The 18,689-nt window shown below is 38.4% G+C and overlaps 1 protein-coding gene across 2 annotated transcripts in view; it reads left to right on the top strand.

The window, feature by feature from the left end:
- Positions 1-223: 223 nt before the first annotated feature.
- The window catches only part of LOC121380462, a 36,002-nt gene continuing 17,536 nt past the window's right edge, over positions 224-18,689 (top strand). For both annotated transcript variants that reach the window (XM_041509281.1, XM_041509280.1), the window contains exon 1: positions 224-803. In XM_041509281.1, coding sequence (XP_041365215.1) covers positions 703-803 — 101 coding nt within the window. In that variant the 5' untranslated portion in view covers positions 224-702. The remainder of the gene's footprint in view (positions 804-18,689) is intronic.

Genomic DNA, 18,689 nt, shown 5'->3' with positions numbered 1-18,689 from the left:
TTACCCCTGTCAGAGTAACCTCAAAGTGTCAGTCAAATGATGGACACACATTCCCCTTTTATGTGGGATGTACCAATGGTAATGCTGTTCGTGCTTCCTACCGTCCGTCGGCAGTTCGCGGCAAACAAAAGTTAATTCATCAATCATTGGTCGACATAATTATATCTACATTATTTTAAAGACCCGATCCTTGGTTTAAGAAGTCAGTATTGGGACGGGACCTTTGGCAGGTAGCATGTCCATACGGGATGTTCATTTTGTTTTTAAAAAATTTGCTTATTGAGTTGAGAAACTTTAAGTTTTAAAGACTGATTTCAGAAACTCTTTTTGCTTGAGTGAAGTTAAGTTTAAAACGTGCTCCTGTATAAGTGAAGTTAGAAAGTATTCCTGCTTTAGTAAAAAAAAGAGTAGACATTGAAGAAAAAAAAAGAAAAAATTGTTTTAAAACAATTTTATTTTGTGACGAGACATTGCTGAAGAGTTTACCAGGACGCTAATTTTTTCTAATTTGCTGTTGGAAGAGACTATCAGCATCTAGTAGAGAAAAGTTTGAAGTGCAATCTGTTTAATACATATAAAGTCTAATCGCAACGAACTAAGCTGTGTGTTCCGTGCTGTAAAACATTTCAGAACTTGTTTAATCTCAAGGTCAGTGCATTTGATCTTAATCTTCTCCGGAATACATTGGTGAAGGTGTTCAAAATGACTGCATCTGCACATGGTTTCCCGCCAATGCCTGGCGTACCAAAAGGCGCGGCACGGCATCTGGACTGCGTTAAGAAACTGCGGCTCAAGGCCAGAAGGTAAGACACTTGAATTAAAACTTATATGTAAAGACCACATACACCGCCATTGGCATATTGTCTGACTTTAACATTCTCTAACTATTGAAAGAAAAGAAAGAAATGTTTTATTTAACGACGCACTCAACACATTTTATTTACGGTTATATGGCGTCAGACATATGGTTAAGGACCACAGAGATTTTGAGAGGAAACCCACTGTCGCCACTACATGGGCTACTCTTTCCGATTAGCAGCAAGGGATCTTTTATTTGCGCTTCCTACAGGCAGGATAGCACAAACCATGACCATTGTTGAACCAGTTATGGATGATCACTGGTCGGTGCAAGTGGTTTAAACCTACCTATTGAGCCTTGCGGAGCACTCACTCAGGGTTTGGAGTCGGTATCTGGAGTAAAAATTCCATGCCTCGACTGGGATCCGAACCCAGTACCTACCAGCCTGTAGTCCGATGGCCTAACCACGACGCCACCGAGGCCAGTTCTCTCTAACTAGTGTTACCTGAATCTAATAAGTTAGGTGCGGGATGTAGACTAGTGGTAGAGCGCTCACTTGAGGTGCGGGATGTAGACTAGTGGAAGAGCGCTCACTTGAGGTGCGGGATGTAGACTAGTGGTAGAGCGCTCACTTGAGGTGCGGGATGTAGACTAGTGGAAGAGCGCTCACTTGAAGTGCGGGATGTAGACTAGTGGAAGAGCGCTCACTTGAGGTGCGGGATGTAGACTAGTGGTAGAGCGCTCACTTGAGGTGCGGGATGTAGACTAGTGGAAGAGCGCTCACTTGAGGTGCGGGATGTAGACTAGTGGTAGAGCGCTCACTTGAGGTGCGGGATGTAGACTAGTGGAAGAGCGCTCACTTGAGGTGCGGGATGTAGACTAGTGGTAGAGCGCTCACTTGAGGTGCGGGATGTAGACTAGTGGAAGAGCGCTCACTTGAGGTGCGGGATGTAGACTAGTGGTAGAGCGCTCACTTGAGGTGCGGGATGTAGACTAGTGGTAGAGCGCTCACTTGAGGTGCGGGATGTAGACTAGTGGTAGAGCGCTCACTTGAGGTGCGGGATGTAGACTAGTGGTAGAGCGCTCACTTGAAGTGCGGGATGTAGACTAGTGGTAGAGCGCTCACTCGAGGTGCGTGATGCAGACTAGTGGTAGAGCGCTCACTTGAAGTGCGGGATGTAGACTAGTGGTAGAGCGCTCACTCGAGGTGCGTGATGCAGACCAGTGGTAGAGCGCTCACTTGAAGTGCGGGATGTAGACTAGTGGTAGAGCGCTCACTCGAGGTGCGTGATGCAGACCAGTGGTAGAGCATTCACTTGAAGTGCGGGATGTAGACTAGTGGTAGAGCGCTCACTCGAGGTGCGGGATGTAGACTAGTGGTAGAGCGCTCACTTGAAGTGCGGGATGTAGACTAGTGGTAGAGCGCTCACTCGAGGTGCGTGATGCAGACTAGTGGTAGAGCGCTCACTTGAAGTGCGGGATGTAGACTAGTGGTAGAGCGCTCACTCGAGGTGCGTGATGCAGACCAGTGGTAGAGCGCTCACTTGAAGTGCGGGATGTAGACTAGTGGTAGAGCGCTCACTCGAGGTGCGTGATGCAGACCAGTGGTAGAGCATTCACTTGAAGTGCGGGATGTAGACTAGTGGTAGAGCGCTCACTCGAGGTGCGTGATGCAGACCAGTGGTAGAGCGCTCACTTGAAGTGCGGGATGTAGACTAGTGGTAGAGCGCTCACTCGAGGTGCGTGATGCAGACCAGTGGTCGAGCATTCACTTGAAGTGCGGGATGTAGACTAGTGGTAGAGCGCTCACTCGAGGTGCGTGATGCAGACCAGTGGTAGAGCGCTCACTTGAAGTGCGGGATGTAGACTAGTGGTAGAGCGCTCACTCGAGGTGCGTGATGCAGACCAGTGGTAGAGCGCTCACTTGAAGTGCGGGATGCAGACCAGTGGTAGAGCATTCACTTGAGGTGTGGTCAATTGTAGGATCGATTACCATTAGTGGATTTGTTGGTTTTCCTCCGTCTCAGCTAGAGCTAAACGACTTGTATATATATATAAAAAATTGAGGTTCAAGCACGCTGTCCTGGGCACACACCTCAGCTATCTGGGCTGTCTGTCCAGGACAGTGGGTTAGTTGTTAGTTGGTTAGGGGTTAGTGAGAGAAAAGAGGGTGTAGAGAGGGTGTAGTGGCCTTACACCTACCTATTGAGTCCGTAACAACTCGCTCTGGATTTCTAGCCGGTACCGGGCTGCGAACCCTGTACCTACCAGCCTGTAGTCCGATGGCCTAACCACTGCTCCACCGGGGCCGGTGGGTTTTTTTTTCTGCTCTGAATTAGGTCATACTCTCGGACGTAAGGTGAATGAATGGCTGACGGTTCTACACGTGTGGCCTCGTATTATTCTGACTTTGCTGACACAGGCTAATGCAGACGTAGAGTGACTCACTAACTGACTGTCAACTTGACGGACACGTTGACAGGTCACTATTTTTATGGCGGAAAGTCTTCCGTTTACGACATGCGGTTTTTAGCATCTACATTTTTACTGCAAAAACATTTTTGCGGAATTTGGTTTTTCTTAAAGTGACAAACTCTAGTTTTTAAACACTATGGCGTATTTTTCACTCTTAGAGTGGTTTTTGATAACTGAAATCATACATTACTTCGATTTTATTGTTTAGAAGATCCCTTTCCATACTTACCAAGTGTAAAAATGCATTTTTCATATTTTAAAAAAACGTACGTATGTACTTCTGAGCTTTTATGGAGATGAACTCTAGTCTATTTTTAATGGTTTTCTCCTTTTCAGCGTCACAAACTCTTGCTTTTCTCTGTTGTAATTTTATCCAAATGTGTTATAAGTTTGTAGACTGAGCTAAACTTAGTGTTTATTTTAACGGATTGAACCGTGGGTCTGCAACTTAGGAATGGTATCCCACGGACAAGAAAGCACATACAACGGCCTTTGATATACATACTGGTCGTGGTGCACTGGATGGAACGAGGAAAAGCCCAATGGGCCGACGGGGATTGATCCCAAACCGACCGCACATCAAGCGAGCGTTTTGGCACTGGGCTAAACGTCTGAAGTAACGTTTTGCTCAGCTGATTGCTCTCGTGTGCGGCAGGCTTTAGAAAGGTGCGAACTGTATCGCGCGGTGAGTGGTTTGGCACTGACCTCAGATTTGTTGAGGTGTACATCGCATGCCTAAACATTTCTTTTTAAGTCTGAAAAACCACTTCCTGTATGTTATGCTGACAGAACATATATTTCATTTAAGACGTCGGCGTCGTAAAATTATATTCCACAGCATGAAATATATGTTACACAGGACAAAATATAACATGTCCATATTTGGCAAGGAACAAAGTGAATGGCGGCAGCGTTTATTTAAAAAAAAAAAAAAAAAAATGGTTTTATTATTATTATTTTTTTAAACGTGTTAAAAGCAGTCATTTATTCTAAACGGTTTCTTGAAATCCTCTCTAATCATCTGGCGTAGTGCGAAAGGACCTGTGTTAAGCAAACACCATCTATAATCATAAGCGTACGAGCTCCAATTTTTGTAAGGGGGTGGGGGGTGGGGGTGGGGGTGGGGGTGGGTGCAGGTTGGCTTTTGCCCGAATTAAACGAAAATTCATATTAGCATTACTACCAAACAGCTATATAGGGTTGCAAACGAATCACTACGCATTTTCCCATGGATTACAACTAATTTTTAGGGTATACTGATGAAAATACATGGTAAAAAGGTCTCAGGTTAACACATTTTGTTCGAATATCTGTGTAATTTTTGCCGGAACTTGAGGTTTTGCTCCAGAACAAGGGGGTAGTTTACCCCACCCCACCCCACCCCGCCCCTGTCTCGTACGCTTATGTCTATAATGATATTAACTGCTGAATAGGTTTCAGCTAAAAGTCATACCTTTGCATGCGTCTGTATGTAAAATACTTAATTGAAAGATATACGCCGAACACTTTATGAACAGGTTAAAATGCATAAATTTATATGTGAATACTTATGAAGTTCAAAATGCATCTATGCAGATACTCCAAAAATAGGTTACAATATATAAGAATTTACCTACACATATATGTATAGAGCGAAAACATGATAAGCATCATTTTGAACTTTTAGTTTGACTAATATATACAAAATGCACGATTTCACACACTAAATAATAAATCGAAACACGCCTTCCACTACCAGAGGCGGGGAATAGTTCGGTAGTAGGGCGCTCGCCCGGGGTGTAGTGGATCGCAGGATCGATCGCCCACAATGGACTCGGGTTTCTTTTGTAACAACCAGTGCTCCACGACTGTTATACCAAATACTGTGATAGATACTATTCTGTCCAAGGAAAAGTACTTATAAAATCCCATGCTGCCTTATAGGTAGGAGCCCATTACGCTATTTCTCGTTCCAGCCTGTACACCACGACTGGTATATCAAAGACCGTGGTGTGTGCTATAATAATGTATGTAGGGTGATGCACTTAAAAGGTTCCTTGGGGGCGGGACGTAGCCCAGTGGTAAAGCGCTCGCCCGATGCGCGGTCGGTCTGGGATCGATCCCCGTCGGTGGGCCCATTGGGCTATTTCTCGTTCTAGCCAGTGCACCATGACTGGTAGATCAAAGGCCGTGGTATGTACTACCCTGTCTGTGGTTTGGTGCATATAAAAGATCCCTTGCTGCTAATCGAAAAGAGTAGCCCATGAAGTGGCGACAGCGGGTTTCCTCTCTCAATCTGTGTTGTCCTTAACCATATGTCTGATGCCATATAACCGTAAATAAAATGTGTTGAGTGCGTCGTTAAATAAAACATTTCTTTAAAAGATACCTTGTTACTAATGGAACAATTTAGCGGTTAATAAATCAATGTGCTTTAGAGGTGTCGGTAAGCAAATCAAACAAACTTTTTTATCGATCGTTTTCTCTTTTTTCTATTGATCAAGTGTCGAAATAACCATATGTTAGACATTAAATAGCCGGTGTTTAAAAATGTGCTGAAATGTTAAAAAAATCTTTCCTTGTTTTTCCTCACTTTCACAACGTGGTGAAATCGTTAAAAATCGTTTCGTCAAGTCGCACCATGAGAACACACCTTACTGTAAAAACACATAAAATTATAAACAATCAACATATAGTAAAAAGTGCATTTTTAAGTATTACTTGTAAACTGTATCAAGCCGCAATAAAAGTAGCGCTGTCTTACTCCTGACCCGGACTGCAAAACACTTTGTAAATTACACGTCACTTGTTAAGGGGAGCTAACCTCTCACACTGTCGTTGAGTCGACACTTGATCAGCAGAGTGTCGTTTGAGTGATCTCTTACCATAACATTAAAGTTATATTCGGATCTACGGATTAGATAGCGACACACAGGTGATGGTCATTTCGAGTTTTGTCGACATTTAGTTTTAATTGTCTTGGTACGTGGCCAAAACAAAATACTTATAGCAAACTATAAATACATCTCAATAATGAGTTGCCTGTGAAATTAAACAACACAAAACAAAGAACACAAATTACAAAACAAAATTAGTAATAATTACCCCCCCCCCCCCCACACACACACACACACACCCTCTACACAAGATATGGAGAAATAACGGATGACATGTGTTGGTAAAACAGATATAACAGAACTGAAATTTGAATGCTATAAGAATATATATTTACTTGAAACATGCAGGACCTTTGTGTACAAATATTACACTTTAGGGCCGTGGTATGTGCTATCATATCTGTGGGATGGTGCATACAACTGATCCATTGTTACTAATGGGGGGGGGGGGTGTCATTTAAAAGCGCACTTCAAACGGGCTGGTCGAGGTCCCCCCCCCCCCCCCCCCCCACACACACACTCTGGATCTGCCAATGCCGCTAATTAAATACAAATGTTCCTTTTCATTTTTATATTTGCGAAAATGGCAAACTTAACTGTTGATAATTTTGTATTTAATATTAATAAAATATATTTTATTTACAACTAGTTTCATTTCTAAAACGGTTCACCCGTATTTTGACACCCTATAATTGTTCTACGGCCGTTTGTCGTGTCGTGAAATATAATTCCAAGGAATATGAACGTAATCTTATGCGTGTTGTAAACATGTCGGTAAACAAACATGATCATAAATATCAATGTACTAATAACTGACACTGCGTTGAGAATGTCATAGCACGTGCAATATATTAGTTTTACTGGCTCGCATCATCTTGTGAAAATTTACAACAGAGAGAGACGTAAATCTCGGGGTGGTGTCGAATATAATAAGATACGTTTCATACGTAACACAGACCGAAACCGAACAAGATGGATGACAGCAATTCCCGCACTCGGAATCCATCTTCTAGTAGCAGAATTTCCTTGGTACCAAATGGCGAATCAAGTCGACCTAGCGAAACTAATATTCAGACAAGGCCGAAAAAAAGTAACCTAAGGAGGTATGTCAATTGAAAAAAAAAAAAAACTTGGGACTGTAAATAAACTGTCTTGGGACAGCTTACTTATATCAAAAAGCTAAATATATAATATATTATATTGAACTGCAAAAGAAACGTCACATATATGGGTATGTGTGTGTGTGTGAATAAATAAAAAATAAATAAGTAAATAAATAAGTAAATAAATAAATAAAATTCAACAAACATACCAAAGCCAACATATTTCTCAGTGCAAATAAATACTATTTGACTTCAGGTGTTTCTTATAATAAAAAAAAAAAGGTTTAATTTATCTTTCCATTTGGATATATATATAAAGAAGTAAATGATTTGTTTAGCAAAAATAATAAATATCTTGTTTCAGGACGTTAATCGTGTCATAAGTAGCTCGTTAAAAGTCAACAAACTTGATTTGTGTTTTCTGTAGAGACGAATTTTTTTTCATGTCTCATTCTCTAAACCACATATCGTAAATCAGTCAAAAAATTATTTCTTTATCATAATGTGTTCATTCATTAATCCATTGGTCCGTTGGTCCGTTGGTTCGTCCGTTCATGCACTGCGAATACTGTTAAAGGGACATTCCTGAGTTTGCTGCATTGTAAAATGTTTCCGGCAAATAAAATAGTTCCACGATTAAACTTACATATTAAATATATTTTCTTGTTTAGAATATCAGTGTCTGTATATTCAATGTGTTTCTGGTCGTTTTAATATTTGTAAGAAGCCGAAACTGGATTTTGTCTACGCATAATTTCGTACGTACCCAAAAAAATATTTCAGGAAATAAAATGAAATTTAACCTAATACAAATATTGGAACAATCAGAATCACATTTAATATACAGCTACTGATATTTTATGCAGAGAAGTGTATTTGATATGCAATTACAATCGTTAAAAAATCTCTATTAGTCGATAACATCTTAAAAATTGCAGCAAACTCAGGAATATCCATTTAAAACACCCAACAGTAATAATCTACACTGGGTTATTTTTAAACGGTTCGTTTCATCGCCTTTGTTTTAGTGCAAACATTATTATTGTTGTTAAACTAGTACTTTTATAGTTTTTCTTGTGAGATAATGTTTCTGTCATATTTGGAACATAAAAATGCCTGGGTTTTTTTCATCAGACTACAACTTGATAAGGACACATCAACAATTATAGGTGATACCGAGTGCGTTACATGTTTGTCCTATGATGTACGCCAGTATTTATGTGTGACTTTAAAACATTTTAGTTAGAGGCATATTTTTTTTTTTGTGGACACAAAATTCCAAAATACATATAAAGGAAACATAAATCAACTAGGATGAATTTTAATTTGACAGTAGCTGGTTAGAATCGTGAAGAAAATATCTCATGTGTCTTAATGAAAAATAAAAAAAAAATTTAAAGAGAAAGAGAAGCGTAAAAAAAAAGAAGAAAAAAAAAAAGAAGGTGTTTTCCCATCTGGCATTTTGATTTAAAAACACAAACACCCCCCCCCCCCAAAAAAAAAACCCAAAAAAAAAAAAACAAAAAACCCGCCCAATAACAACAACAATGAAAAAGGGAATTGTAAATATAAAAAAGAGAAACAATGGTCTGTTTCCACCCAGCATGTTGATTTTAAATATAGCTAACTAACGGTAACGGAAGCGCGGATATTCAGACATTAATATTGGGGGAGTAACATCCGTTAAAACGTAGAACAAATACATACTCGATGTCAGCCATTTCCTTACGTCTAACCCAACAGCGTAGCGTTAAGCCTTTCAGTGACACTTAACACTAAATTAGCGAACTTTAAACTACGGCTGTGGGTATTGCGAACATGGTATAGAATGAAGGAAGAAACCCGCTGCTTTTAAATAGGATACCCCTACCAAAAATGGGGCGGGATGTAGCCCAGTGGTAAACCGCTTGCCTGATGCGCGGTCGGTCTAGAATCGATCACAGTCGGTGAGAAAATTGGGCAATTTCTCGTTCCGGCCAGTTAACCACAACTGGTATATAAAAAATCGTGGCATGTGCTATCCTGTCTATGGAATGGTGCATATAAAACATCACTTGCTGTTAATTGGAAAGAGTAGAACACTGCTTGACGACAGCGGGTTTCCTGTCTCATTATATGTGTAGTCCTTAACAATATGTCCGTTACCATTTTACTTTAATTAAAACGTTAAGTGCGTCGTTAAATAAAACATTCCTTCCTTGATACCAAAAAACAAAAACAAAAAAGATAGCAGGGAATCTTTTAAATTCACTTTCCCATAAACAGAACAAAATAGACTCGCCACGATCATGGGACAATACTTGGGACATGACAAAACAAAAAGAAGAAAAAAAAGTCCATTGACGGCGATCAGCCATATGATCTTGACACCTGAAGTGAGCGCTCTACAACTGAGCTATGTTGTAATGACCCTCACATAACCGGCTTCTGTTCATCATACTTTATACGTTCAAATAAAATAAAATGTGAACATTGTTTTCTGAACGGTTATCCACATGATGAATCTGTGGTCAGTCCATCCACATCTGCATAAAAACCGCACTTGCAAGCAGCGTTAAAAGTAAAGGCGACCGCGAGGTCGTTTGGCTATGACAATAATTCTGGTCGGCGCAACAAGGCCCGTGTGTCTACGGCTGTCAGATCACGAGGGATGGCCAAGGAAGCAGACGTCTTGAAACAGTGTAATAATGTCCCGGACGTTTGACCCAATGACCAGGCGAATGACGGGGGCCTAAGCCATTACGGTTATCTTTGTGCTGTTCTGACAATCCAGATACAACTTGTTCAGTGCCAGTACAAGGCTATTTGGAGCCCCGGGCGAGCGGTCAGATTGTCGAGCCAAATCCACAAAAACCATCGCGACTTTACCGTTACGTTTAGCAGGTGTGCGTTTGCATGTATTTTTATTTGATATATGCTATCTCGCCTGGGGTGCTTGCGTCGCAGGATCGAACCACATCGGTGGATCCATTCAACTTGCTGGGATTTTTTTTCTCGTTCCACCCAGTGCACCACAACTGGTCAAAGGCCGTGGTAGGTGCGTTCCTGTCTGTTGGAAACTGCATATAAAAGATCCCTGGCTGCATTAGGGGAAATGTAGCGGGTTTCCTCTGATGACTACGTGTCAGAATTACCAAATGTTTGACATCCAATAGCCGATTATTAATAAACCAATGTGCTCTAGTGGTGTCATTAAACAAAACAAACTTTCCAGCTCACAGTAAGGACAAAAGAGAGTGATTTATGTATATTTCGAACTTCATTTTTTTTCTGTTTGTAATTACAGCAACAGAAAGAAAGAAGTGTTTTATTTAACGACGCACTCAACACATTTTATTTACGGTTATATGGCGTCAGACATATGGTTAAGGACCACACATATTTTTTTAGAGGAAACCCGCTGTCGCCACATAGGCTACTCTTTTACGACAGGCAGCAAGGGATCTTTTATTTGCGCTTTCCACATGCAGGATAGCACAAACCATGGCCTTTGTTGAACCAGTTATGGATCACTGGTCGGTGCAAGTGGTTTACACCTATCCATTGAGCCTTGCGGAGCACTCACTCAGGGTTTGGAGTCGGTATCTGGATTAAAAATTCCATGCCTCGACTGGGATCAGAACCCAGTACCTACCAGCCTGTAGACCGATGGCCTGCCACGACGCCACCGAGGCCGGTCTACAGCAACAGCTAATCTGTTGTAAATTCACTTTCTTACACACCCATTGGTGAGAACACCATGTGCTATTTTTGATAACACATAGTTGTTTACACACGTACGTGTGTTAACAACTTCAAGACATCCGACTGGCTACTAATAGGTGATAACCAGGTCACCAGTGCCATACAATGAAAAACATCACGGTGGAAATCGATTACACTGCGACGTATAGTTAACGTGGCAATCATGTGTCTGTGACGCGTAAGTCAGCTGCAAGTGCAATGGCTGTAAATAACTTTTAGTCGAAACAAGATATTAAAATTTGCTTAAAACCTGGGTTTTTTTTAGGATATGTAAAAAATAGAATAATACATTCGTGTCCGTTAGATACCATTTATCTCACAACTCGTTGTTTAAAAACGTATCAAACTCGTTTTCGCTCGTTAGATACATTTTAAAACAACTCGTTGTGAAATAAATCTAACGGCCACTCGTGTAGTATTTTCTATATACCGCATTATAACTCACAAGCGATGCACTATTCTACTATTTACTGTAACATAATTTTAAAATATGACCACAGACATGCATACTGTAAGTGTGTTTGTATTTTGCATTAATAAGTATTGTTATAATATGGCGAGGGCAGATGTTTGGGGTTTTTTCTGCGAGGACAGATGTTGACTCTAAGGTGACCTCTAAGGACAGGTGGCCGCTGAAGCAGGTTTAACAGTCCATGTAATTACATTTTAATGGTCTATTATTATGTACAGGACTCTTTGGTATTGCTTTGTGTCTCATATATCATACTACCGCAATGGCGCCGCGTCTGAAAATGACAGTACAATGTCAATCAAAATCCTGATCCACAATGTCAAGAATGTTTCGCTTTCACACTTTACATAAAAGTACCGAAGGTTATTATAACGAGCAGGATTAAGGTGCTTTGTAAAAATGCTATGAAGAACGTTTGAAAAATTATTATGCAATGAATTCATGAATAAATTATTAATTTATTTAAAGGCGTAAGATTTAAAAAAAAAAAAATATATATATATATATATAAAGAGAGAGAGAGAGAGAGAGAGAGAGAGAGAGAGAGAGAGAGAGAGAGAGAGAGAGAGAGAGAGAGAGAGAGAGAGAGAGAGAGAGAGATAATCATGTGCACAAAAAAGTTCAAATTACATAATTTATACTTTGAGTTTTAATAATAAAGAGATACGTGCTATCAATAAAGAGAAAACACATTGTGTTTGCAAATCTTTCTTCACCGTCTTATAAAAGAAAACCCTTTCTGCAGACGTGTTAAACAAGATAATCTTCACGCTGGTTTCATACTTTCGAAACTTCGAAACGCCCATTTCTTGCTGATTGTTACGTCATCATTTATTGCAAGCCAAACAAAAGCAGTAAGTGAATAGTACTATATGGTATAGTGGCAGAAAAAAACCCCCACATAGGTACAGCACCTATCAAGAACCACTGTTTTATTGACGAGAGATCGGATTCACTGAGTCCGCCCATGCTACGTTTCCTTAAACAAATCCATCTTCAATAGGATTTACAAGAGAGAAATAAACAAGTAAACATCAGCTGGACGTCTTGTCGTAACATGGCGTCCAGCAGGCATGCCTAATACGCACAGCCAGGTCTCAAATCTTTTTTATATAACGTAAGCTTCGCCATGTTGTAAGCGATCATTTTCAAACGACCAGAAACGAAGTGATTACACTGAAAGAGAACTGTTAAAAATAGTCCGCGAAAAGTATTTGTAGTGGACATACAGTAAAACAGAATGGACTTCACGGACGTGTTAAAGATTTCTACACCTGAAGAAGTGGACCCTAAAAAGTAGTGTGTTAGTCCGTTTCACAAATATCCATCTACGACAAACACACGCACAACACATCTGATGTCCTCTTCATTGTTAAAGTGGAGAAAGATCTTCAGGAAGAGAGCCTAATCAAATCCGATTTAAGGCTCTAAACTGTAAACAGCAAACAGTTTGTTTATATACCATGTTCACTACTTACAATTTTTGTTTCTGTTTGGAAGCAATTGTTTGACATTTAACTATTGTTCTATTCCATTCCCAATGCTGGACAGTTTTTGTTAGACAACCATTTGTTTATGTACTATAATCAGTACTTGCAATTTGATTTCTGTTTCGAAGCAGTTAATTGGAATTTAGTCTTTCTTGTATTCCACCCTCAGTGCTGGACAGTATTTGTTGGACTTTATAATGTCAAAAATATGAAACCGTTTGCAAGGATTTGAAATACAGACACACGATGTGTTCTCTTGGAATCAGAAGGGAATGGGATATCTGAAATGGCGCGCTAACCATGAAATAGTCAGACGATAAAACTATTCAAATAATATTCAGAACCGATGGTGCGATGTTTGGATGTTGTTGGGGTTTTTTGGTGAGACTAGCGGTTGACATTATGTAGTGTCCCCCAGTCCCTGATTGACGGCAATATGCACCGGCCAAGCACTGGCCAGCAAACGAACGACCCTCAGAAACAAGAGCTGGAGCTCCAGTTTAACAAACCATTGCATAGAAGGTAACACATTATACACTTTAAAATCGTGCGTGTCAGTAGATCTCTTCGTGTGCTTGTGCGTGAGCGTTAATTTCTGTATATGTGTTTGCATGTGCAATTTGTACATGCGACTTTTTCGTGTGGATGCGTACGTTTGTGTGTGTGTGTGTGTGTGTGTGTGTCTGTCTGTCTGTCTGTCTTTGTGTCTGTATGTCTGTCTGTCTGTCTCTCCCTCCCCCCCTCTCTCTCTCTCTCTCTCTCTGTGTGTGTGTGTGTGTGTGTGTGTGTGTGTGTGTGTATGTGTGCATGAGTATTCTATTTTCGTAGTTCCCCAAATACCTTTGTTTTTCATAATAATTTAAATACCTGGATGTTACTGGGTAGTCGTTACAAACAAAACAGATATAGGTTAAAATGTAGAAATAAATCTATTTATTCGTTTTCAAAATTTCAAATTGCCAGCAATCTTGACCAATGTTTAATAAATAACTATTTTTGTAAAATTACTTACCACCAATTGCATTGCTTATAATATTTATATATTCGAACAGCGATAAATAATGGAATTACTATACTACGTTTGCGTTGGTATCGAAGATCTAAAAATAACAGTTTTGAGTTTGTGAATTAAGTATTCGCACTAGATGGCCTAAGTGCTATAACTAACCATTTCCCTGTCGTAGAACTTGGGACTAAGTACATCTTTATATATAGTAAAAGCAGCCATAGCGGAAATCTTTATTGAGAGGACAGCATATATTTATAAACAACAAAACAGTGTAATATAAGTTAATTAGATGTTGTGTTACGAAAACTAGTTTAAATACAAAGCAAATACGTTGATGTATGCGTGTAATATTAGTAACATGCCCATAATGAGTACTAGTGAAATAATGTAATTCGAGACCTTTATAATCAAACACAAACACACAAATAAAAAATATATCTCAATGCCAAACGATAAAAAGGAAAGAAAAAAAGAAACACAAAACGTTTTTAAGTTTTACATCATATACAATGTTTAAGTAATAATATAACAAAGAATAATAATAATAATTTTTATCCGAATAACAAAAGACAAAAAAAGGAAGAGAAACAAAACAATTGTAACACCGTCACAACAATAACAACAATAACAAAACAGAGAAAAAAAAGTCGAGACAAAAGAAAGAAAACATAAAGTAGGAAACGTCTTTGATGCTACACTAACATCACCGGGTTCATTGGATGTGTTTGTGGTTTATGTTTAAAACTTACAGTGTGTGTTTGTGGTTTATGTTTAAAACTTACAAGTGTGAGTTTGTGTTTAAAACGTACAAGTGTCAACGTACAGTGTGTGTTTGAGGCTTATGTTTAAAACTTACAAGTGTGACTCTGTGTTTAAAACGTACAAGTGTCAAACGTACAGTGTGTGTTTGAGGCTTATGTTTAAAACTTACAAGAGTGAGTTTGTGGTGTGTGTTTAAAACGTACAAGTGTAAAACTTACACTGTGTGTTTGAGGCTTATGTTTAAAACTTACAAGTGTGAGTTTGTGGTGTGTGTGTGTTTAAAACGTACAAGTGTCAAACGTACAGTGTGTGTTTGAGGCTTATGTTTAAAACTTACAAGTGTTAGTTTGTGGTGTGTGTGTTTAAAACGTACAAGTGTCAAACGTACAGTGTGTGTTTGAGGCTTATATTTAATACTTACAAGTGTGAGTTTGTGGTTTGTGTTTAAAACTTACAAATGTAAAACTTACACTGTGTGTTTGAGGCTTATGTTTAAAACGTACAAGTGTGAGTTTGTGGTGTGTTTAAAACGTACAAGTGTGCGTTTGTGGTGTGTTTAAAACGTACACGTGTAAAACTTACAGTGTGTGTTTGAGGTTATGTTTAAATATTCCAAATGAGTGTCCTTACAACACAGTTTGGCGTGAACCTAGTTTCTATACGGAAAGTTTAAATTATTAATTTGAATTATCACACCTGTCCGTGTAAAGTTCTACAGGGTATTAGAAACAAAACAAATATCATCCACATTCTGAAAAGTTAAATTAGTCAGTTTGTAATATAAATGTAGTAGTTTATAGTAATTATACTAGACTACAAAAGAAACGCAATAATACGCTTGTGTTTAATTTATAATCAATCGAACATCACATTTTAAAATATAATTATTAGACATTACAAATATACAAAATAATACATGTATTTCAATAATCTGAAGTTAGTGTCAATGGAGATATATAAGATTGTATGCAAGTTCAGTTTTGAAGAAAAAAAACCATGAAAAGAAGTTACGTTTTAAACATTCAATTTAAATGCAACATTGCATAATAAGTATTTAATAATAAAAATAAAAATAAAACGCAGATACTGTATAGATAATTTTTATTTTTTAACTTTTTTTTTACCATCATGCACAGCATATAATATATATATATATATATATATATATATATATATATATATATATATATATATATATATATATATATATATATATATATATATATATATATATATTAAATGTATATGGGAAAGTATGTGAATAAATAGAACAATTAAAAGCTAACAACGTACACCCGTGCAACTAACCACAAAGACACCAACAACAATGATCAAGTGATCGTTGAGAGGGTTGCCTCTACGATTATATGTCAGAATTATCAAATGTTTGACATCCAATGCCCAGTAAATCAGTGTGCACTAGAGGTGCCTTTAAACAATACAAACGTATGCCTCTTATTATAATATCTAAAAATTCTCACTTTAATTTCAGTTACAACGTTTATATAAGGGCCGTATCTAGACTAAAGTAACTAGGGAGTTGTATTGTTCATAGTGTCTTCACATACAAAACAAAACGTTTTGTTTGTTTGTTGGTTGTTTGGTTGTTTGGTTCGTTGTTGTTGTTGTTGTTTTGTAGGGGTTTTTTGTTTTTAGTTGTGGCTAGTTTCTTATCTCTGGTGGCATAACTGTCCCCCCCCCCCCCCCCCCCCCCCCCCCCGGTAGGTATGACCACGTAACAGTATTCGTTACTTACCAAAGATAAATCTTTAAATAAAACCCAAAAGTTTGTCATGAAAATGTCATTGTATAAGACACAAATATTTTGTTTTGGGTGAAACGAATATAATAATAATAATAATAATAATAATAATAATAACAGCAACAAATATCCATAAGTGCATAAAAAGAACAAAGCAAACGGAATGAAACAATCGAAATGAGACATTCGGTATGACCTTTTAATGTGAAGTTTAGTCTTTTATTTGTTCTGCATTTCAGATATTGAAATAATATTAACTAATAATATGTAAAAAGCAAGAATGTAACATCCTTGTTCAACACTGACAATGATGTAATGAAAATAGAATAACCATAATCATTATTATATCAGAAGAAAACATAGGCATTAAATATTTTTTTTGCAATTCACAGCTTTCAAAAACCAACCACTCCAGACCCCCCCCCCCCACACACACACACCCCCCCCCCTCCCCTTCCAACACACCATTAGTCTGGCTAGCTAATATTGCAAGGTAAGTAGTTTTTAAGTGAGGATGACCTATAAATAACTCCATGTTTTTATGGGAATTTCCATTGTTTATTTTATATTTACTCACCTCTAGTGTGTGGGTTGCAGGCTACTTCCGCTTACATACATTTTGTGTCTGATGCTTTTTATTTTCGACGTATACATGTCACGCTAAAAATATATCCTGCTATTATTTATTCTACTGTCTGGGATAAATAAACACAATGAATGTAGGTGAGCGACAGAGATAAAAACAAACATGTCATGTCTTTCTGTATACACGATCCGATATTTCATTTTTCTTTTATTATAACACAGAGATTCTCAAAAACTAATTTGTTCTACGTGCTGGGGTGTCATTAAAATTGTTTCATAGTTCATATTATATAATAAAAGTACCCGACTCATTTGATCAAAATGACAGCTTTCTTGAATAATTTAAGTTTGGACACTTAGATTTTACTGGCTATACACTTTTGCTTTTAATTTCCCCACGCAATCTCAACATTAATTTGGTTAATTAGTTCTGCAAGGATACAGTTCCGATAGTTAGATTTGAAATGATGATACGGACTGACAGTTACGTTAAAACACTTTTCTTAGACACCCGTTCAAAATTTAAATATAGGAAATGAAGAAGGCAAACTCCTTTTTTATGCGTTTTGGAAAAAAAGAAGTGAGACCTCGTAATACGTCAGTCGATAAAAATTTAATTTTAGAGATGCTACATTGTAAACTGTTGGGCGGAACGTTGCCCAGTGGTAAAGCGCTCGCTTGATGCGCGGTCAGTGCACCACGACTGGTATATCAAATGCGCCATCCCGTTTGTTGGATGGTGCATACAAAATATTCCTTGCTACTAATGGAGAAAAATGTAGCGGGTTTTCTCTCTAAGACTATATCTCAAAATTACCAAATATTTAACATCCAATAACCGATGATTAATAAATCAATGTGCTCTAGTGGTGTCGTTAAACAAACCAAACTTTAACTTTTTGTAAATTGTACACGAGGAACAAACAATATGACGTGTACGTAACAAACGACTGTTTCTGCACTGATACCATGACCCGGACTACATCCACTAAAAAAGGTCAAACAAATAGTGCAACAATAATTAACATAATTCCCCCTTAAAGTCGCCGTGTGCCTGAATCCACATTGAGAATATCGCTGTTTAAAAATAGCCAGAAATTAAATACTAAGCTTACTTTTTATACCATCCAAATCGTACTTGACCCTGACAAAGATCCCAAAATAACAGTTTCACTGTTTCGTAACGGCCTATCTCAGCCAGTAACTATTTCTAGCGATTTGTGTTTTCGTGCTCCACGTCTAACTGGAAAGATTACCACAAGACGAAGAACACAGAGCTTGGCTTGTTTTACATGTGTTTTGTTCACGTCGAGAACAAACAGCAGACGACAACCATCTTAAGGCTGTGTCGTCTGCTACTTTGTAGCACTCCGTCACGTTGACAGGCGGGAGTTTGGGTGTTTAACATTGCTGTACATAGAACTTTTTAGTGATAACAGCTTGCAGCATAGCTCTTGTTGTGATAATAGACGGTACCGGGTGATACATAGAAGATATTAACTAGGCACGGTGTAACATCTCAACAACGGCAACACACTCGGGTCAATATCTTTACAGTGTTTACTGTAACAATTGTAACAAGCGTAACGATATTGTGCATTAATGTTTTAAG

This window comes from Gigantopelta aegis, chromosome 9 (assembly GCF_016097555.1).
Source record: "Gigantopelta aegis isolate Gae_Host chromosome 9, Gae_host_genome, whole genome shotgun sequence".
NCBI classification, from domain to species: Eukaryota; Metazoa; Mollusca; class Gastropoda; order Neomphalida; family Peltospiridae; genus Gigantopelta; species Gigantopelta aegis.
Note: the sequence above shows the minus strand (reverse complement) of the source record. Positions and strands in the feature narration are given on the sequence as shown.